The sequence below is a fragment of the Eumetopias jubatus genome, unplaced genomic scaffold, assembly GCF_037043125.1.
Source record: "Eumetopias jubatus isolate StellerSeaLion01/CBP00866 unplaced genomic scaffold, mEumJub1_p1.0 scaffold_9, whole genome shotgun sequence".
Classification (NCBI taxonomy): Eukaryota; Metazoa; Chordata; class Mammalia; order Carnivora; family Otariidae; genus Eumetopias; species Eumetopias jubatus.
The window spans coordinates 136,727,639-136,749,433 of record NW_028274815.1 but is presented as its reverse complement, the minus strand read 5'-3'; the positions used below and the strand labels follow the sequence as shown (position 1 = coordinate 136,749,433).

The 21,795-nt window shown below is 50.8% G+C and overlaps 1 protein-coding gene and 1 long non-coding RNA gene across 2 annotated transcripts in view; one reads left to right on the top strand and one right to left on the bottom strand.

Moving 5' to 3' along the window:
- Positions 1-326: 326 nt before the first annotated feature.
- Positions 327-21,795, top strand: part of LOC114197963 (uncharacterized) — a 35,340-nt gene continuing 13,871 nt past the window's right edge. The window contains exons 1-4 of the long non-coding RNA XR_003606996.2: positions 327-879; positions 2,184-2,362; positions 6,621-6,716; positions 8,618-8,728. This is a non-coding gene — a long non-coding RNA (uncharacterized LOC114197963). The remainder of the gene's footprint in view (positions 880-2,183; positions 2,363-6,620; positions 6,717-8,617; positions 8,729-21,795) is intronic.
- Positions 10,033-10,773, bottom strand: LOC114197962 (neuroendocrine secretory protein 55). Its single transcript, XM_028089187.2, has one exon. The coding sequence runs from the start codon at positions 10,771-10,773 to the stop codon at positions 10,033-10,035; it is 741 nt and encodes a 246-aa protein (XP_027944988.1).

Sequence of the window (21,795 nt, the reverse complement as noted above, 5' to 3'; positions counted from 1 at the left end):
TCCATGGGTCTACACACTTGGAAATGCCAACACTGAACTTTGGCCCAAACTTTGTCCAACTGTTCCCACGCGCAATGGCTCAACCATTTGAGCATCCACTGAATGGGCCAACTGGGTCGCGACCGTCAACTCACTCCCCTCCGACCCCAGGGCTGGGTCAGCTATTGGGCTGGGGTCACGCCAATCAAGGTTGCCTGGCGAATGAGCAGGGGGCGTCGGACCGGAAACCGGATATGAATGGGAGGTCCAATAGGGGGCGCCGCGTTGGAACGCCCTAAGAGGTTGTGCTGCTGGGGTAGCTGGAAGCTGCTGGTGGGCGGGCGTATGGCGGCCAGGCCTGGAACGCCACGAGGCCCGCTGGCGCCGTGGGGTCACTCTTCCTGAGGCCACAAGTCACCAAGGCTGGAAGGGAAGGTCGGGGGCTGTCAGGGCTCAACCCTAGGTGTCGCTGGTGGCGGTGGGCAAACCCACCGGAGCAAGGGGACCGCCGCTGAGGCCAGGCGAGGAGGAAGAAAATGTCTAGGGCCTGGAGGTAGAGAGCCAGGGCCCCGAGGAGAGAGAGGGCTCACTGCCCCGATGCAGAGGAGCAGCCCCAGACGGATAAGGAGTTGAGGCCCCAGGGATGCTGCGCCCTGCCGAGCTAGAAGGTCAGGAGACGCTGGGGTCTGGAGCCCCAAAGGGACGGTTTGCCTACTACGCTTGGGCTCTGTCCCCAAGCACTGTCCATCAAGGAATGGGTACAAGGTCTCTTTGTTTGACCCCCTCATGGGCATGTGGGACCCCTTTGTTCAACACTCTTTGGGATCTTGGTCCTTTGCCTGGAGAGCACAACTATGAGGGGATAACGGCTGGGTAGACACCGGTCCTCCGTCCTAAAGGGTAAGTAACAGAAAAATGAAAGAAAGACCCCCTCCTGGGGTTGGGGTGGGGGACCCTGAAAGTCTCGATGGGGAAAATAGCGTTTCAGATGGGCCTGCATGGATGGGTAGGGCCCCTGCTTACCAATGCCGGGAATCGGAGGAATGGGAGGTGTGGGCCTACCCTTAACAAGACCCAGTCGGGGGAAGCAAGGGACACCGCGTGGAGTCTGAGGAGGGGCAGTGAGGGCGAAAGCAGGACAAACCGACAGGCTCTCTCTGCGGATGGCTGGAAACTAAAGGGCAAGCACTTCTGAGGTTGTTCTGGTAGGAAATAGAGCAGATGTTGAATGCTTCTTGTCCCGCAAGGAGGGTGTGAGCCTAGTTTACTGTAGTAAAGACGGAGGCGGTGTGGGGGGATGGCCCCGATGGAGAGAATACTGGAAGCTGTGGCCGGCCACGACCTCCAAGGTAGCAGGAAGGCTGAAGGAAGGGACTCAGGAGGGGTCTCAAAGGGCCCTCTAGCCTCTTCTGTGCCAGAAAGGCACAAAAGGTGGAGAAGCCAGAGTCTGGCACTTGGATGATGGGACACAAGTGACACAGGAAGTCCAGAGGATCTGGGGCGGAGCTGTGGTGGTGGCAGAGCCAATTTGGTTTTAGACTTGGCAGAGGTGAAGGAAGGATGGGCAGTCGGGATGCAGTGTTGTACAGCCTATTATTTAAGAGGGTGGGTCTGCAGTTTCGAAGGAAGGTAAAGACCCCAAGTTCAAAGTGACAGCCGTCCTTATAGGGTATGAAATGAGTGGATCAGAGACTACCCTGGAGGGGAGGAATGTATCTGGAGAATCTTGAACACTTGGAGCACGGGAGAGGAAAAGGAACGATGTCTCGGGAGCGAGCAGTGGGCTCAGAAGGGACTGGTGGGGGTATGCCGGAGGGGAGACTCTAAGAGGCGCCCAGAGTATCTAATGGAGATTGTGGCTCCTTAGCCTCTACACTGTTCACATCGGGGCTAGCTGACTCTCTGCTGTGGACTGTCCTGGGCACTGTAGGGCGTTAGCAGCATCCCTGGCCTCTACCCACTAGATGCCAGTAGCAGCCCCTTAGTTGTAGCAACCAAAAAATGTCTGTAGACTTTGCCAAATGTCCTCTGGGGGGCAAAATCACCCCCGGATGAAACCACTGCCGCAGGCTGAGAAAGACCCTTAGACTTGAGTAGGAATCACCTTAATTTAAAGGTAAATTAGGACTGGGAAGAAAAAAATCCCACTATTTAACTCCAATGTTCCCCATTGTGTCTACTTTTTTTTTTTTTTTCTCCTGTAGGGATTGGCTGCCAGAGTCTGAAAATCCCATCACTTTTGTGAAGGGGTTCAAAGCTGAAACCGTCACAGAACAGAGTGGGACCCGAGACACCTCAGAAGCACGGCCAGATATTTGAGGAGCTGGCTGACATGAAAGGCAGCTGGTGTGCCTGGTCACAGGGACCTGAGGAACTCGCTGTGGTAAGCGCTGGGGGCGACAGCGGGTGGGTTGACTGGGGCCCGCTGTGATTGGTGGGGCTGTCTGGTGAGCTTTCTGGCTCAAGACAGAAATGTGGCCTTGCCCTGGATGGAGATGGCCAGTTACAGGTGGTGGTGTGCAGCCGAGTCCAGATCTCCAGTTCTGGATGGATCTCTCTCAGGAAAAGCAGTCAGTACTTGGTAGGAATAAGCAGGAACAAGGAAGGAAAGTCAGTGAGTGAGTTCACACAGATCACAAAGAGGAAGGCAAGAGAGGCTCATCAGGGGGCCGGGGAGCTGGGGTGGGGGGCAGAAGCTGCGTGCCAGGGTCTGGGCCCTGTTCCCGCAGGGAATGCGGTGAGACGGTGCAGCCATCAGAGAAGGAAAGGATTGGCTGTCAAAATCCAGGCAAAGGTTTCTGGGAAGTTGTGTGTCCTCAGCTACTTAAAAAGAATAGATTTTCTACACCTGATGAATTAAGAAAGGAACAGCAAACACTGCTCATGTTTCAGTAAAACTGCATTTCTGAGGCAAGTCAGCCTGTTCACCAAATGGCCCGAGTGCCTCAGGTGGAATATCGGCTGGCTTTCTGTACACGAGCAACCCCCAATGGAAAGAACGTATTTCTTCACTGTTGGCTCTCTGAGCAGCACCGTTGCCATCTGCAGGGACACGGCCCCCTTCCTTGGCAACCCCATGTGGCGCCCTAGGCTCCCCAAACTCGATCATCCTGCTGTAGTGACACCTCCCCACGAGCGCACACTATAGTCAGCAGACGGCTGTTAGGGTACTTACATTTGGGGATTCTTCCTCATTGCCAAAAGCACAAGGCACATCCAAGTTTTAAGTAGCTGCCTGTCAACTTTCTTTCTTAGTTCATCCCTGTATCCGAGAAAGAGAAAGCAAAGCAGACAGGGAAGGAGGTGGTAGAGAGGGAAGGGAGCAGAAACCAGGAAAAAGATCTTTTTTTTTTTTTTTTGGTGCTTGTTTTTGGCAGTGGGATTTCCTCCTAGCCTATGGCTTGGGGCCGGGGGGCGGGGGGGGGGCAGGCTTTTGCAGAGGGGCAGTCTCTGCAGACCACCTCTGTCCCTGTTGTCAGTGGCTTTCTTTCAAATGAGGAAAAGGAAACTTCTCTGGTGGTCTAGTGGTTAGGATTCGGCGCTCTCTCAAATGAGGAAAAGGAGAATCTTTTCACCAGTTGTGAGGAAAAAAGCAAAAGTAGAGAGGAGAGAACCTGGGGAAGAGAACTGAGGCAACTATCCCTTTTCTCAGCCTCCCAGTGACACGTTTTTTTGTGTGCTGAGCAGCCGTAAGACTTTGAAGCTGTTCAGTTAATTACTGTTCAATCCAGACGTGCTGTGCCCATCCTTCTCCCTTCCAGCCTTGGCCGGGGGAGGCAGCAGCAGCCTACTGCTGTCTGCAGAAGGGCCTGCGTGACCAGGCTGTCTCAGGCAAACGCCAGCTCCAGAGAAAATGCCTCAAATGGAGGTTAGGAGCAGGTGCAGGGCTGATATTAAAGAAAGTCGGAACCAGACTTAGGAAAATACTTGATGTGCTCAGATTAAAAAGCCCTGAGCTGGAGCCGCAGGGGCCAGGGGTCTCCTATCAGGAATTCAGACCCCTTCATTCAGCTCACGAGCTAAACTCCGCAGCCCTCAACTTGGAAGGGCTACTCATTTCTGCTGCAGCCAGGCACACGACTGTCCTCTACCCGTGCCGGTACGGTGGGTCCACACACTCAGCAGTCGCTTGAACTGGACTGCGGACTCCTCCTCCAGGCTAGCTGATGATGCAGCCGAGAGTCTGGAGGGGAGAAGTGGCCATTCCCGAAAAGATGAATGGTGCCCTGGGAAGGGGGCTAAGAGAGGGGTGAAAGTGAGGGCCAGGAGGGCAGGAGGGAATCCCTGAGGATAAACTTGGCTTGAGTGGAAGCTCTGTTTAAAATTTCAGTAATCATGGTGGCTATTCCAGGCACCGTAATTTGAATGTTAGGGGAATGGTATATTTCATGTTTGTGCATGGCCTCAATTTCCCAGAGTGCATCCTCCCTGAACTGGAATGGAGACAGCAACATAAGCCAGGGCACTCAGAACCGGCTCTCGCCTGGGGGGAGGAGAAACAGGTCATCTTCAGCTGGCGGCAGTCCTTGGCCAGTTTGAGATGTGGGGCCTCTCCCTGAACTGAAATCCAAGATTGAGCATTTGAACTCTAAAACAAGATTTCCTAGGTTTTAAATCTTTCCATCTGGTTGAAGCAATTGAGGCCCATGTACAAAAATCCCACCGCACCTAGAAAATTCAAATTTCTGGCCAGGTCTGTAGAGACCCTCTGAGGGAAAGTGACCTTCTGCGTGCCTCCACCGCCAGGTGTGGCTGTTAGAAATGTTCTTCCTGACATTGCTTCTGCTGCCACCAGATTTTTGCAGATGGCCGTGAAGTCTCCCCTAAACCTTTTTCTCCGTGAATCTCCTTGTTTCTTCATACGACCCTTCCCAGCCCTAGCATGTATGCACTGTGACTTCCTATCTCCAGATCTTATCTTCCGTTCCTTCCCCAGTGTTGTCTTGGCCTTCCAGTTTTTTCTGTGATTTCCCCCCCAAACCTTCCCATACATCATGGACACCCCTTCCCATCTGTTCACGCAGTCTAGTCGTACCCCGGACATTTCTGACAGCCGTGGCCCCCTGTTAATTTGCAGCATGCTCACCCTAAAATAAGCTCATAGAATAAAAATAGGCCATGTCCACAGGCAAAGGCAGGAAAGTAGCCTCCCCAATTCTACCATGCAACAGGGACTGTGCCGGCAAGTAGGGGGGTGGGGACGGTGTGGGGTGCTGTGGCGCCGGCTCCTCTTGGGTGTCCTGCCGTGACTGGCTGAGCCCTGTCAACAGGTGACGGTGGCCCTGCACTGCAGACTGGCTCCCTTGCCCTGAATTAGTTGGGCACTAGCACCAGGATCGGTGCCAGGGGCTGGGGGGGTGAAATGAAAAGAAAAGCGAAAACCAAACATTAGTAAAGTTTACCTTATATATAGCCTTGTGACATGTAGCCAAAAAACCAAAACTAAAAAACAAAAATGGGATCTCAAATCATTAATTTGACTTTTTTTTTTTTTTAAACATTTGCTTTGTTATCCCAGGCATTTGCCACAGGGGAAGACTGGTTTAGGGGGAAATGGAAAAAAAAACAAACAAGACCCAAAACCCAAAAAACACAACAACTTAGCTATTAAAAGGTCTCGCAGTACAGAAACAGAATATCCAATACATCTGTATAACTGTGGTATTAAAATTTCATGGGAGAGGAGCAATTAACAAAAAAAAAAGTCTGAAAAAGCTCCTGGGAGAGAAGGATAATAAAAACAAACACAAAGGCTGAGGAGACTGGTTTATCCTAACTAGCTGCAGCCTCTGAGCGTGTTTGCGGGTCTGGTCTAATCAAGACCCTTCTAAGTGTTACCAAATAATATATTCAACACTTGTGGTCAGTTAGCCACCGCCGTCAGACTGCACTCAGAGCAGTGAGCGTTTCCAGGCTGCAGTACTCGGTGCAATGCTGGCTTCCGGCTGCCTGCTCCCACTCGGAAAAGCTTGTTTTCACACACCAAGATCAGGGAGAGCAGGTGGGGAAACAAGCACACAGAAGACACACACTAAAGATCTGTTCTGAAGGACTGCTAGTAACAAGACACAGTGGGATTCTGTATTCTCTAACTTGCCTTTTTAAACCTTTTTTTTTTTTTGCCACCCATTCAAAAACAGACTGGATAAAATCGAAATCAGAGCAACAAAAACCAGATTTCTTCACAACTGGTGCTTTTTATTTGATCAACCTTGCACATTTTTTGGCCCCATTAGTGATAAAGTCAAATTGGGCAACCCTGGGCTTAACAACCTGCACACATTTTGGCACTGAGGGGATGCTAGGAACATACTTCATTTTGCATGTGAAGAAAGAGGCAGTGGGGTGCTGGGTCTGACCCAAGGCCACTGGGCGGGACCAGGCCTAGAAGATGCTTAGGTCTTGCTGTCCATCCCTGGGGCATCCAGATTTAGGAAACGGTCATTAGTGTCAAAACCCCGAAGAGCAGGACGAGGAATTCCACCCCTCATCCTGGAACATGGGGATTAAAGATGTAATTTGAGGATCTCATCCCCTTTGCTGGGCAATTTCTAAGAGAAGGGCAGCACTTGAGCTGGCGTATGACATCACTCGCCTCTGGAAGCTTAATTTGATTTTAGTAATTTGTTTTTTTGTTACAGGTCACCTTTCTGTTAAGATACATTCGCCAACACCATGGTTTCTGCTCAGTTTCCCCTCAATAGCTTCCCTCTGCGTAAGGAGCAGTGATAACACAGGTAAATTAAGTAAAATCCATTCAGATTATTAAAGCAAAGGAAAAGACCTCATTCTTACCCACACTGAAGTTTCAGCTTCCTCATGAAATCTTCTATCCCAGCTGCTAAAAGTGAGGGCTAAAGAGTAAAGGGCTGTAAGCAGTTTCCGGGGGAGGGGGGCAGCCTCCGGCGCATTAAAGAAACATCCTCTTAAAACAGTTCCAAATTTTAAAATTCCCAGTTTTTGAATTCTGATAAACATAAAAATTTTGTTTGCCAAACTTGAGAAGTAAACCTGTGCCAGCTGGTTGACAGCACACAATATGTGAACACGCTATCACTTTCCCACTCAGAAAGTTCAGTTGTAAGAGGACCTTTGTCCAAGAAAAAGCCAATTTCTAGTAAGTAAATGATTAATGTAGTAAAGGAAAATCCTAAATGCCAGAGCAAACCATCACCTTTAACTAGCTTTTTCTCCTCCTCCCCCTCTCCATGTGAGATACTACAACCAGCTAGTAATTTACTTCTGTGGTCAATTAGAAGGTCTGGTTTTTTTTGAGCCAATTTCCTCACCAGACACACCCCACCTAAATTGAAAGGGCAAGTGAGCCCATTCAAATGCTAACCCCAATTTAGCAGGGTGAGACAAAGGGCCAGTTTGGAGACTAGTGAGTTGGGAATGCTAGGGAGAACTTGCCAGAAATGCCTGGGGTGGGGTGGGGGTAGGCAGTGAAGCACCAGTGTCTCAGGTAGAAAGAGGGTTTGAAATGTCTCTACAGCAGAATCCCTTCCTCTGGCGGCTCTGGGGCACTTCCTAGGAGCTTGGCATTTTCCTCAGTTGTTCTGTATAGTCCCTAATGGCTTTTCTACCCTGCAGTGGGGGTGGGGGGGGCGTAGGGTGGGGGAAGGGAACTGAGTCGGGGGGGGGGGGTGGGCAACAGACTTTCACAGTCAGAGGTAGTTTACAGGGAAGAGTATGTCTGAAAGAGGGCAAACTATTTGTGTGTTCCTAGATGGGGGCCACCCCCTCCCCATTAATGAGCTTGGTCTACTGCTTACAGTTAAAGCAAGCCTCCCAATATGCAGGCTTGTTTAAAAACGGACTAAGATTGGCGTGAACAGTGTGTGCTTAGGCACTGAGGACTTCTTTAAAGACTTGTTTATTCTTTCTGCAACAAGGCAACATGCTAATTTCTCTAATGGAAAACCTAGCTCTGCAGAAAATGGGGCCCCCAGACTACCCAATCTGGGAAGAGAGCTCCCACACTGAAAAGTACACCAAAACAAGCCAACCCAAACCCTGGCTTCTGTTGCACACTCACTAGACACACTTTACTTGGTGAACTCAGGCTGCTAAGACGATACCGGAGGAAAAACAACACTTAATGCCACTGAAAGGAACCCCCCAGCATCTCTATTTAGGTGGAGTAGAAATTTCAACTTTGGGGAGCGCCATCTCACATAGGCAATCTCACACGTTTAAGCCAAAGGCAGGGCACACCTGGCCCTTCTGCAAGTCCTCGGCGGCCTCCAGACTTCTGACACTTGCCCGCTGCCCAAGGAAGCCCCCTGTGCACAAAGTGCCTTCCCGGTACTTCCTAGTTAAGACGGTAAAGGCATCCAACAGTCCTTCGTCAGCGCCGCAGCCCGCAGAACTAAGTTCGGGGCAGCGCGACGCCCTTCCTAGGGAAGAGACCTGGAAGGAAGACCGTGGAAAGCGTTCCTTCTGGCTTCCCCTTTTCTTAAGAGTCTATAAACCCGACCGGTCTTTTCATTTCAAGCCTCAAAACGCGTCACTCCCCCACCCCCATCATTTTCATCAGACTAGCTCAAACCGGCGCAAACCAAGACGCGCGCGCGCACCAAGAAAAGATCAGTTTCCATACTGGGTGAGGTTTTGTAAAATATATTTCACTTCTCAGTCTTTTCCTCCAGGGTTGGCGAGTAAGGCACACTTTATGCACCGAACCGAAGATGCGTTACGAGACTGCAGCCGTTTTTGTCCTCGGACAACAGGCCGGTTTCACCTCCAGGTTAGAGATTCCAAACTTAGCTCCAGCCGAGCTGAAAATGGCCGGTGCGCGCCTTCCCTCCCCGAGGCTGCCCAAGCCGCCAGCCCCTGCCCCTTCTCGACCGATCACCCAAGGACTTGTGTCGGATCCAACACCTTTCCCCAGCTCAGCGGTGCCGCGCTCTTTAGGGACGCACTGTAGGGTATCCTGATGAAAGACGCGATCCCCTCTCTAGCCCCGTTTCGTGTGCCGCTTTACCTTTCCGCTCGGCACCGCCTCGCGGGCCTCTCAGCCCCTCTCTTCCATCCCCAGGGCCTTACGCAAACGGGCCAGACCTCGCCAGCAAAGCTGCACCCAGCCCTGCCGCCAGATCAGCGGCGCCAAAACGTTAGCGATGCCCCGACGTGACCAAGCCCGCGCCACCAACCCTGGTAGCCTGTAGAGGCACCCCCTAAGACTCCCATACCTTCTCTGCCAGCCCTCCAAGTACGCGTGACTCGTGGGGAACCGCGGGCGGGCCTGGAGAGGTCGGCTCTGGAGCGCGCGGGCAGGTGCGCACGCTCTTTGCGGCGGGCTTGGCCCGGTGCGCGCCTGGAGGCGGGTGGCTGCGGCCAGGACTGGCCTGGCGCACAGCTGCGGGGAGCACTGGCGCCGAGGTCCCGCGGCTCCAAATTGGCAGCGCTGGGACCTGGGCTCCGGGCTCCGGGCTTTGTGCGCCTTAAAGCGCCGCGCGCGACTTTTCCCGGAGCCGGCAGCCTCCGGAGTTCTCGCCCAATCCCATTGTGATTACTTTTCGCGCATTGCAACAGTGTCGCTACGGCGCGGCTCCTTTCTCATGGTGAAAGTTGGCGCGCGCACCTTAGAACCACGTTTCGGGCGCCTGCCAAAGCCAACTGGTTTGAGTCTAGTGTTAAGGGGGAAAAAAGCGTGTAAAACAAGTGATTTACCCGTACCTTTTGGTTGTGCAGCTCGAAATCTGGGGCGCGCCGGGGGTTCAGCCGCGCGTCCTGGACACCAGCTCCAAGACCTCAGGCTGTCTCCAACGGGGCGCGCGGAGCGCCCCGCCGTCCAACAAGCCCTTGGGCACCTGGGCGCTCCCGACGTCCTCCCGGCGTCCTCGGGAGCCTTCCCCAGCTCGCCCTGGCTCTCCGGCCTCCCCGGGCAGGCTAGCTGAGCCCACTGTCTCCCCGCCTTCCTCCTAACCTGCCTTTCCTTTTCCCTCCCTTCCTCCCGCAGCTCCCACGCCGACCCCAGGTTCCCAGGTTTGGCGGCGGGCAACTAACCTGAATCAAAGAAAACAAGGAGAATCTGGACGGCGTCCTCCATTAGTGACGCCGGATGGGGATGGGTCCCCTTTTGGAAGGAGACTCCGGGGATGGGTCGCGGCGGGTGGGCTTCTTCGGCTTGCAGCGGCGCTGCTGCTTCTTCTCCTCCTTTGGCTCCTCGGACTCTTCGGGGTCCCTCGGATCCTTGTCCTCGGGCTTGGGCTCCTCCCCCTGTCTGGGGTTCTGGGGCTCCTGAGTGCTGGGCTGCGCGCGACTCGGGGAGGCGTCGGGGCTCCGCAATCTCAGAGCGTGCAGACGCTCGGTGAGAGATTGGCCGAAGGTGGTGTGCTTGGGCACCACGGGGCCGCGCTCGTCTTCTGGCTCGGTCTCGGGCTCTGTGGCGGGGGCGGTCTCAGGCTCGGTCTCGAAGTCGGTCTCGGATTCGATTTCAGACTCGGTCTCGGTCTCGGTCTCAGATTCGTAGTCAAACTCTTCCTCGTACTCTAGGCACTCGGGGAGGGACAGCTCGAGGTCTCCCTCCTCGTGCTCGTGGTCAGATTCGGGGGGCTCGGGGAATACCTGGGCGGCGGAGCGGTGGTGGGCGTTAAGGAAGCTCCGGCGCTGCTGGGCTGCCGCGCGCTGCTGGGCGCGGGCGTTGGAGGTGGCAAGGGCGCGGAGGAGCGCGATGGAGCAGGAGAGCCAGAGGAGCGCGGTGGCTGCCCGGCGGCCGATGGGTGGGCACAGATCGTTGTAGTTGTGGCGAGCTCTGCGCCACTGCTGAGCCCGGGACCTACGATCCATTCTCTTAGGCACGCACCGAGAAGACCACCCGCCCTCTGGCTCTGCAGAGAGCGGCTCCGATGCGCATTGGCTGCTAGAGCCGAAAAAGGTGCACCCCACGAGGTGAGAAGCTGGGTCCGGAGGTCCCAGCCCCACCTCGGTGTGAGGGGGAAAAAGGAAAGCACCTACCTTCCTGAGCACTCAACTTTCTAAAGCTCCGCGCCCCTGTTTGCCTCTCTGAGCAAGAAGAAGGGATGGGAAAATGGGGAGAAAAAGTCTCCCTCCTCCTGGGCTCCTCTCTCTAAGTCTCAGACTCTGCAGTCTAAGACTCGGGAGAGGTGCCTCCGCTGGTCCTCTCGCCTGGGAGAGGAAAGAGGAGACTGAGGCGGGGAGGGACGCGGCGGAGAGGTTCTGCAAAGTTGCGCGCCCGGACTTCTGCCGGGCATGTGCAGTAAGGAGGCGGGGGCGCCTCCCCGCGAGCTGCGCGGTGGCGCCGAGCCCGTGGCGCAGACCCTAGTGGGCCGGCAGGTGGCAGGAGGGAACCTTGTTTGAAAGGATTTGGGCAAAGCAAGGGGCGGGGGTCTGGCGGGTGCCAAGGAGCAAAACGAGTGAGCGAGCTAGCCACAGGTTAGGGTAGTTGGGCAGCGGGGCATGGGTTCTCCGTGGGGTCCATACCCCTCCCCAACTCCAGGGTTATCGCTAAAATGAAGCTAAAAACCAGACCGCAAAATTGCAGATATTCGGCAGAATGAAATGAGGGGTCTGTGCGTGGGTATTAATGATCAGCCCCGGGTGATTTCCAAGGGCTTAATAGTTTGAGGTTGGTAACCTCAGGCAGTCATTAATCATGAAACCACCTTTGGCAGATCTGTTATAGTGACTGTAATTAGAGCGTTTCCGAAAAATCCCCCCCCCTTGTAGTCTCAATTGGCTAATTACCTCATGGTCAAATAAGCATCTTTCCTAGGAAGGGCCCCACAGACTGGGTGATGGTTTGCAAGTCCACAGACCCATCAGTGGACTGCCATGAGCTCGAGCTGAGAACATGTGCTGGAAGACAGACTCTAATTAGCTGGAACCACTAGTTAAGGGAAGTCTTGCCTGCGCTGATATTCAGTAGGTACAGCCCCGTTCTCTGCCCCTGTGGGGCGCTGCAGGCTGGTCAGCTATCAAGGAAATCTCACGGGGTACCTTTTAAAGCTCTTTCATTTAATACATAGATAGTTTTTCAACAACGCTAACTCATTCCGGGGCTATTTATTGAGTGCCTAGCACATGCCAAGCTCTGTTCCAGGTGCTGAAGGTAAAGTTAAGAAAAAAAAAAAGAAAAAGGAAAAAAAACTTATATTAAGGAAAGCCTGTTTAGGACTAATCTGCTGTTAATCAGAGCATTAAACCACTCAGAATCCCTCCTTGCCAACCAATATTTAATCCGGCTTGAATGCTCCATGAGAAAGCTATTGGGTCGATCAGAGCATTAGGGTTAGATGACTTGGCTAGACACCCCTAGACCATGTTGAACCCCAGAGGCCAAAAGGTTGGAGGAAATTAGTACATCTCTTTCTCAGCCCTGGAAAATCAAATGAGCTCCATGTCCTCCTGAAGGGGGGTCCCTGGAGTGATCTTTGCTCAGGAAAACATGGCCCTTGGAAAGCTCTTGAGTTCCATCTGTAACAGAACTGCTGCTTCTGGGTTGTGTATGATGCCTTCCCTGTTAAAGTATGGAGTGCCCCTTTTGTCATAGCAGCAAGTCCAAAGGTAGTGTAATTCAGAGCCACACCATCGTCCTAGAATCCTTCTACGTGTCAACAAAGTTGCTCCACTTGGGACTCATGGGGTTTTTTTTGTCTTTGAGTCCATATGGGGGAAATTTGGAAAGGCATGACCTCTCGTAATTCTGCTTTCCCTTTTGAGATCGTCCACCCGGCTTTCCCTCCTGGTACTCCCTTCTTGGTGGCTAAAGAGTCATGTACCTACAGCTGCCACTCAGCATGGTGGAACTGGTCCTCATACCTTTAACACCATGCCCAGGTATAGCTGTCACATCCCGAGTTTAGACCTTAGCAAGACTCCTCCTGCCTTTGATGTGTTGAGGTTTTTTTGTTTCTACATCTTGGCTGTGGACGTTCTTGAATGTTCCTGACTGGGCTTCTTGGCTGTGTCTATCTTTTATCTTGTGTTCTTTGAGTTCCTTTGTAGAATTAACATACCAATGGGTCTAATAAAGTAGGATTGATTTGGCAAACCCCATAAAAGGACAAGTGTCTGTATTCTAGTGTTGCCTGAATCAAACACTTTGCAGAGACACTGAAAAGGTTTTAATATCACAAGTGCCTGGTTCCAAGTCATCATGGGGATATTAGTATGGGACACCGGACGGGCTGTTTTGAGCTGCATATCTCAAATCCTTATCTCTCAGCCCTCATCCAGGAGGTTTGCTCATATTGACCCACCTGCTTTATTTCTTTCAATTAGCCCATTCCCACTGACGGTGCATGGAACATAAAGACATCATTGAAGTGATTTTTCAAGGCACACTGGAAAAAGAAAATCAGGAATATGTGGGTGCTGGTGAATGCCCTTTCAGTGGAGACGAATGCCAGCTATCAGCAACGAGGTGGATTATGATTCTTTAGTGTTCGTAAGAAAGTACTTCGTTTTTCAGAAGGAGTGCTTTATGCCTATAATGGAGATGGCAGCCCCGAGCTGATCCACTAATATAGATACACCGAGATTGCCTGCATTATTAACAAATGTGCATTACATAATACGTATTTTTGGACTAGATTCTGCATTAGTAATGCACTTTCTTTGCAAGATGCATTTTAATCAGCAAATGAACATTTAACAAAACACCGCATTTTAGAGCCCCAGTCCTGTATAGTTACAAATACATTTCGGTGCACATTCCACACAGGCTCCGGGAGGAGCAGCAGAACCACACTGAAATACTGTTTCATCTCTCACTTAGGGCCGGGGCCGAGCAAATGGATCTGTGCAGAAAATGCTGTTTAAAATGCATTACGTGCACGACTTTAAAAAGTGCTTGCTGCAGAGTGAATTTCAAAAAGGAGCAAGTGGGTGATGAACAACTGCGGGTTGTTAGCAGCTAAGGAACAAGGGGCTCTGTCTGTCTGCCGGTAAATAAAGTGCGGTCATACGTCACCTTTGGGCTCTGCTGGAAGGAGGCTCCGGAACCTGTTGGACAGGAAAGTGCAGTTCCCAGTTCATCAGAGCATCATACAATAAGGTTCTGATTGGGGTGCATTGTGAAGAATATTGTCTTCAGCCCCTTCAAGGATTGTCCTGTGGAACGGGCATTGAGATGTATTTTACATGGTTCCAGAGGGCAAAATTACAACCTATGGGTAGTAGTTACAACAGGCAGATTTCAGCTCAACCCAAGGAAGAATATTCTAACAATTAGGGCTCTGAAATGGAATGGCTGTCAGGAGGCGGTTGGCTCTTTGTCAGAAGCGGTGTTAAATCAAAGGACAGATGAGCCCATATTGGAGATGTTTTCCGTGGGACTCATGAGCTGGGCAGAGTTGGAACTTGATGCGCGCCAAAATTCTTTTCAACTCGGATTCTGATTCCGTGAAAGGCATTTGGAGACCTTGGGAGAGGGGCTGGGGGCTCTATTGATGGCCATGCCCTTCCGACTCTGCTTCTATTTTAGAAGCATTTGAAAGTGCAGGCGGCTCAGTGACAGGAAGGAATGTTTGGGTGGCAGTTTCAGGACATGAGCAAACAGGTGTATGCAGAGAACCAGCAGGGCTGCAGTGCGGCTTTCCTAATCGGGCTCCGAGGCGCTTTGCTCCACAGCTCTCTTGCTGGAGCAAAAGAATTCGTCAGGTCCGTCTATTAATTCTGTCGGTCCTCTGCCTCCCCTCCCAGAGTTGTCTCGGAAATTAGGAATGAACTTGGCTGTTTAGCAGTCAGGAGTCGAGTCCCTTGCTGTCGTGGGCACTGTGTGGGGAAGGTGGTCAATGGGAATGCATCACAGCTCACCCTCCAACATGCATGTCAGCGCGATGTGCCCCCAGATTCTAAAAAGTGGGCTGCCAACAGGTGCCAAATAATAAACCCTACATGAGACACATGAACTGCCAAGGGCAGCTGAGGAACTGCTTATACAATCAGAGGGGAAGTTCAGCTGCTAGGTTTCCAAAAAGGTGGGTTTTTTCCTGGTGCTGACTTTTGAGATTTTCTTGTTTTTTTAAATGTCCGTGAGAGGATCGCTTTCGATCCCATCTGTCTAGTGTGCCTACCGTGTACATGACCTGTGCTGGTCGCTCCGGGGGAGACAGAGATGAGTCACATGAGTTCTCAAAAGGCTTGACAGGCTATTGTCATGGGTCCCCTAGACACCGACACAGTTTCCAAGATGAGATACGAGATAAGAGATTGGTTCTCCTCTCAGGTGAGTGGGTATAATCACTCTTGAATGAATTTTTTTGGACAATCATTAGAAAGGACTATTTTTTCGAGATGGAGAGCTTTTCAAACTTTCTTTTGGGTAGAAATGAATTCAGGGAGTTTGAAGTATCCCCCACCCCTGACTGTGGCAATCAGCCAGAAAGGCTCTACCCCACTGGGAATTTAGCATTGCCCCGCCCCCGAAATAGGTCTGGGTACAGTACAAAAGCATTTGGCTCATTTCTCTGGGGCGCTATTTTGCTGTTACTCAGACGGCACTGATATCGATTGGCTCTCACCGGTAGAAATAGTGACAACCCCAAGCTCCTGATTTTGTGATTTTGGGGGAATGCCATCCAGAGCTAAAAGCAAATGATAGGGTGAAATAATCATCTTTTTGACACGGCTGGATTCTGTCCAGGCCATCATTTGGATTATAATACTCTGTTTGTGCCCTTTGTTTTTAAAGGGAGACAGGATCAGAAGTGAACCAGATTCCTGTGTACAGAGCTGTTAGGAGTTGTCTTCTCAGGAATAGCCTTTCTTTCCCTGGGATTTGTGCTTTACCAGGGTTCGCCCATCGATCCAACACCCACTCACCTATTGACCTGCCTGCCCACCTCTGCCACAGGTGGAGCACTTTCTGGGCTCCTCATCCAACAGGGAGTGTCTGGAAGCCCCCTCATTCAGGCCGAGCTTAAGCACACGGGCCCTTGTTGGGCCTGGTGCCTCCTTTTCTCTGCTTTGGCTCTGTCAGCTTTCATGTGGCCCCTGGTTTACACTCTGGACTCTGGCCATTGGCCTGGCCTTGTCCTGTAGAAATTGGGACTGGGTTCTGTCCATCTGCCTGCCCCCAGCTTACACTTTAGCTTGCCCGGTTCTTTCCCATGGCCAGCTGATAGAATCAGCATCCCAAGGTGCCAACAGCCCAGTGATTGCAGCCTCGGGTGGGCTGCTGGTTGCGGAGGACTCAGCCTTCGGGACCGTCCTCCGGCGTGTGGACTTAGCTTTTGTCCAGCTCTCCGGGTCATCTCACCTTCCCTCCGGCCGCCAGCACTGACAGAGAGCTTCAAAGTTGTTTTTCTCCCCTCTGCTGAGAATCTGACTCACCTCTTCAGATTTGGTGGGGGAGTGAGTGAGCGAGCAACGCGCCCAGAGAGGAGAAACTCTTAGCGGTGTCATGGTTCAGGCACACGCTCATAGAAACCCTTTCAGCTCGAGCTCTTCAAAATATGATTAGACCAATTTTACATGTCTAGTCACTGAGGCTTTGGTAGATTGGGACTGTTTCTATATGTGCAAAGTGAAGTGGGGAATTGGGGCAATTATCTTCAGGCAAATGGCTCTGGGCTCTGTAATCAGTCAGTCCTGGTAATGGGGGAGCCAGCCTCATTCACTGTAACGCTTGTTTGAGTTAAAAGAGGATTCTAGGTATTTGTTTGTTATTTGAGCTGGGCTTTGTTTTTCCAAAAGGCAGTCTGGTGAAGCTGTATCCCACCCCACACAGGAGTTAGGGTGTGTGGCTCCCTTTGGTGGCAGGACACTGTTGACCAGTTGGACATGGGCGACCGTGATGTGGATCTGTATGTAATCTGCAATTCCACTGACCGCCTCTGCTTCTGGTGGAGGCGGCTCTGGGTTCGCCTATCTTTTTCTCCCCGCTCCTTCCCTCCTTGTGCATAAGGATCCTGAGACACGGGCCGGGTGGTCGACAGGGTCGTCCCCGTGCCAGGACCATCCAGATTCCAGCAGGGCCCACGGTTGGACACGAACTGTGCATGCTAAAGAAAACGTCATAAAGCTAGGAGAATAACACAACAGAAAATGAACCAAATCAGAAAGGAAAATGTCATCGGCTGGCCATGGCTTTTCTCTCTTCCACTCATTGTTTTGGCTAAACATCATTGTAAATTGGGTTTTTTTTTTACCTTTGCCGGTCTAGAAATGTGCTCACAAAACAGCCATCACTTCCCTCTCTTCACTCACGGAGCAAGAAAAGACTCGTGTTTTTCCAAAGCACAGAGGGCTGTTTTGCTTTGAGGCAAGTGCAGACTTCAATCATAATTGCCCTTGAGAACAGTCCTTGCCATTAGGAAGCCAACCAGCGGGTAACCAGGGCCGCATGGGGCCTGCTGGGGGACACTGGGTGCAGGGTCCTGGCCAGGGAGCCCAGACGGAAGATTCTTGCCCATACACCTCCTGTATCTCCCTCGCCCACACTCGTGTTCAGAGTCCAAGAACAAGAGGATCTAATTAATAAGCACCCCAGCAAGGAGGTGGTGGGACTTGAGATGACTGTGGGAAAATACAGAGGAGGCAAAAAGGTGTTTTTTTAGACTGTCAGAAATCTTCGTCTTTGTCACTTTGAAATTTCCTGATGTTGCTTGATTAGTTAAACCTAAAATTTCCTTTCCACATTTGAGATAAGAGGGTTTTGAAAAACATCCAGCCAGACTATTGTGGCACAATGTGGCTTGTATATATATATTTTATTGATAGCTAGTTTATTCCTGCTCCGTTTGTTAAATCATAACGTCTTTCTCCAGGGTTTTACCGTGATCGGGGTTTACAGCCTTAATGATCATCATTTTATACTGTATTTTAAGATCTGCTGGGGCAAATGCCTTCTTACTGGATATTATCTCAGAACCCTCTGATAGTTTTGCCCATTTATTTTCCTATAGAATGTAAGAACCATTTTTATCAAGTTCCATAATGACCTTGGTGATATTTTGACTGGAATTGCATTCAATCTATAAATTAAGTTGGGAAATACTGTCATCTTCTCTGCGTTTAGCCTTAAGCCCCAGTATGATCTCACTCTTCATTACCTTGAGTTTCTATCTCTCCCATTAAGGATTTGTGTTTTCTTTATATAATTCTCATGTATCATATGTAGAGTTTGATATGTGAAAATAGATCATGTATTTCCCAAGTATTTGATACTTTTGTTGCTGTTGCGAATGGTTCTCTTTTTTCATTATATTCACAGGCTGTTTATTATGTGTTTATAGGAATGGTATTGATTTTTGTGCATTTTTCTCATATTCTGTGACTTTTAGAATTGCTTGGTTTATGAGGCAACCAGCAGCCTGCTCAAGCAAACACTCAGTGAAGGTTGCAGAGGATTTTGTAGAAAGGATCCGTGCATAAGGGAGAGAGGCGAACTAAGTCAGTGGTCGCCAATCTGCAGTAAAATGAGAAAAGTTAAAGACGATATGATGGGTTTTTCATCAGGCTCAAGTTATTCAGAGAAGGGACGAAGGGAGGATTCTTTTATTTTTATTATTTTTTTTAAGATTTTTTTTTTCTTTTAAGTGATCTCTACTCCCAATATGAGGCTCAATTTTAACAACCCTGAGATCAAGAGTTGTACCCTCCCCAACTGAGCCAGCTGGGCGCTGGACCTCCAGGGACTGTTCTTGATCATGGAGCCTACAGAAGCTTCCCTCCTGTTAGTCTGTCAGTGGCAGCTCTTTTTGAATCACAACAGATAGTAATTTGAGTTTTTTGTTTTAAGATTTTAGAGAGTTTTTTAGAGCTTTAAAAATTTTTGTTTTTATTCCATTTTTAAAAATTATTTTACTTGTATTAAAAAAATAAGTTGGCAACCCCAGGCTGGCATCTCACATTTCTTTTGAAATGTTAGCATTGTCTGAAATCTCTAAATCAGGAACTTCTACCTCATGTTCTCTTGGACGGTACAGTTTGTGATATTTGGTAATTCTGGGCTTCTTTTTATTTAAAAATAAGTTTGGTTTATTCTTTAGTTTTCTTCCGGTTAGTCTTTTGTGTTCTTCTGGTTAGTCGTGTCATTTCATTAAATTGATGTTTTATGTCTTCTCTCATCTTTTTCTAGTCTCCTCACCCTCCCTTGTGCCTCACCGTGCTCTCTGGCAGTACGCGGCAGAGAAGAGCCCTTACTCCTTTACTAAACAAGGGGTTGGAATGGGGGCATCTTCATTGCGTTTCTTTTAAGAGATTTTCTCTTAATGTCCTTTCTCTGACAGTATTTAGGTGGCTTCCAAGAGGAAACAAGATGGCATCTCATGAGAGGGACTCAACGGAAAGGCTGAGAAGGGTGAGAACTGAGAAGCCAGAGTTGGAACTAGATGGGCCTAGATGTACGTCTTGCATCCCTCTGCTTCATAGCTGACCAGTGGCATTACCTATCTGGACTTCTGTCTCCTCCGTTGCAAAAAAGGTCTTTCTAGGGTCCAAAAAACTCTGCCGTCCAGGGTTATGGAGAGGATCAAATGAGGAAAGAAATAGAAAGTGTCTAGCAAGGGTCTAGAACAGGCAAACTCTGAACCAGTAGTTTGATGGCAGCTGTCGGTGATGATGGTGGTGGTGGTGGTTGATGGTGGTGATGGTGGTGATAATAATGGTAATGGTGGTGATGATAATGGTAATGGTGGTGATGGTGGTGGTGGTGGTTGATGGTGGTAATGGTGGTGATGATAATGGTGATGACGGTGGTGGTGGTGATGACGGTGGTGGTGGTGATGATGGTGGTGGTGGTGGTGGTGGTGGTGATGGTGGTGGTGGTGGTGACGGTGGTGGTGGTGGTGGTGACGGTGATGGTGGTGATGACAGTGATGGTGGTGGTGGTGGTGGTGGTGATGACGGTGGTGATGGTGACGGTGGTGGTGGTGGTGATGGTGATGGTGATGGTGGTGACGATGATGATGGTGGTGATGATGGTGGTGATGGTGGTGATGGTGGTGGTGATGATGGTGGTGGTGGTGGTGATGATGATGGTGGTGGTGATGATGGTGGTGGTGATGATGGTGGTGATGGTGGTGGTGGTGATGGTGGTGATGACGGTAGTGGTGATGGTGGTGGGTTTTGTCTATATACATTTCCAGTTCTCTCTTAGTGGCTTCTTGATGAAGGTCTTAGAAGCCATAGTTTGATGCACAGAAGTGCACTGAGCACCTGCTATGGCCACACACTGGGCTAGGCACCAGGAATATGTTGGTGAGCTAAATCAGACTCTGTCTCTCCACTCAGTGCATTCCGTGGGGGCTCTGGAAATAATGAATCATCATATTAAGGAGTCTCGTTACAACCTGAGCCAGGGGCTCTGGAAAAGAACCTTTTTTCCGAGTGTACAGCAGAGGAAGCTGCCCTCGATTTGGGCATGTCAGGGAACCCTTGCCTGAGAAAGTGATATGTGCACACTTGAGCTGTGAACTGAAGGATGGGCATGTGGTGGGTGGCAGGGGATGGCGCAGGTCCCAGTGCAGGAATAGCATGTTCGCGGGCCCTCTGCTGGAAGGGACTGAATGTATTAAGGAAACTGGCAGAAGGTCAGCAGAACCTGAAGTACGGAGCGAAGTGAGTCAGAGGGCTGGCCCAGGGCTGGCCCAGGGCTGCCAGGTAGGGCCTCTTTGGGGACAAAATACAGTCTTGTGTCTTGAACACCCTCAGGACAGTGGGAAGCTGTTGTCCTGGTGGCTGGCAGGTGCTGCCACCAAGCCGTCTGCTGCACAAATCTCTCTGGCCATGGGCTAGGGGCTAGAATTTGAAGGGAAGCCAGAGATGATGGGAGTAGCTGGGTCTCAGGAAGGTCATTCTAGAAATACATAAAACTGGTAGTAGTGAGAGTGACCCTGAGAGGCATCTGGGCCGTCGATGAAGCAGGGCTTGGCGGCAACATGGAATCGGGGAATGGGCCATGTGAGGGAGGGAAGTCAGTAGCTTTCGCTGAGCTGCAGAAGGGGTGGGGGTGGAGAGGGTGCAGGGGCGGCTGGCAGACCGTGACTTCTGCCCTGTGGAGTGGGGTGAGTTCTGTCCCTGACTCGCTGAGTTAGAAGCACCTGCATGACCTGTGAGAAGGAATCCATGAGGTGGAAGGGTGGTGGGAGGGGGTCTGGAGTCTGACGAAGGGGCTCTGGTGGCAGCAGAAGAGTCTTGTGGGAAGGGCCGTGCAGGAGAGGCCCACCAACCTGAGTTTCCAGCCGAAGTCGTTGTGGATGGAAGGGACTGGAGATGGTGTCATAGCCCCTCCGTGGTTCAGCTGAGGAGCCTGAGCCTCTGAGAGGGCAGGTCTGCTGGTTTGGGGCCGAAGCCCTCGGGGAGGGGACCTTCAGTCCCTACTTGAGTCCCTTCGCCCCACACCGAGTGGACTGTCCTCATGGGGAGAGGGAACGCGAACCGAGGGCTCAGATGTCAACCCTCTTGATATCAGATCTATTTTTTGTCAGCATCCAAACGGACAGCTCACAGCTTCACATTCTTCTCTTGATCACTTTAGAACTGACATTCTGCCGGCTCCTTATTAAAGAAAGAGCAAATCAAGAGCTGGCTGAAAGTGGTTTGGAAGCTGGAAATAGAACTATACCATGCCCTTAATACTCAGGCCTGGCAGGGTCCACACGGCAGCCGGGAAGGACTTGGGCAAGGTTAAAGCTAAGCGCATTTGGTGACACTCTTTTTCTGCTGGTTATTCAAAAATCCAGCCAAGGCCCAAAGCACCAGTCATTATTTAAAGCTGGTCCCCAGAATATGGGGATTCGGTACAAGAACGGCAAATCCATTTTTCTCAAGACCCTTTTTCAAGATGCCTACTCTGAAACCTGTGATGTCTCAGCAGCTTCTCCTAGCTGTAATTTAAAAAAA

Bases quoted from the DNA above. Each gene is read 5' to 3' on its own strand.
- LOC114197962 (XM_028089187.2), bottom strand. From the start codon at position 10,773: ATGGATCGTAGGTCCCGGGCTCAGCAGTGGCGCAGAGCTCGCCACAAC.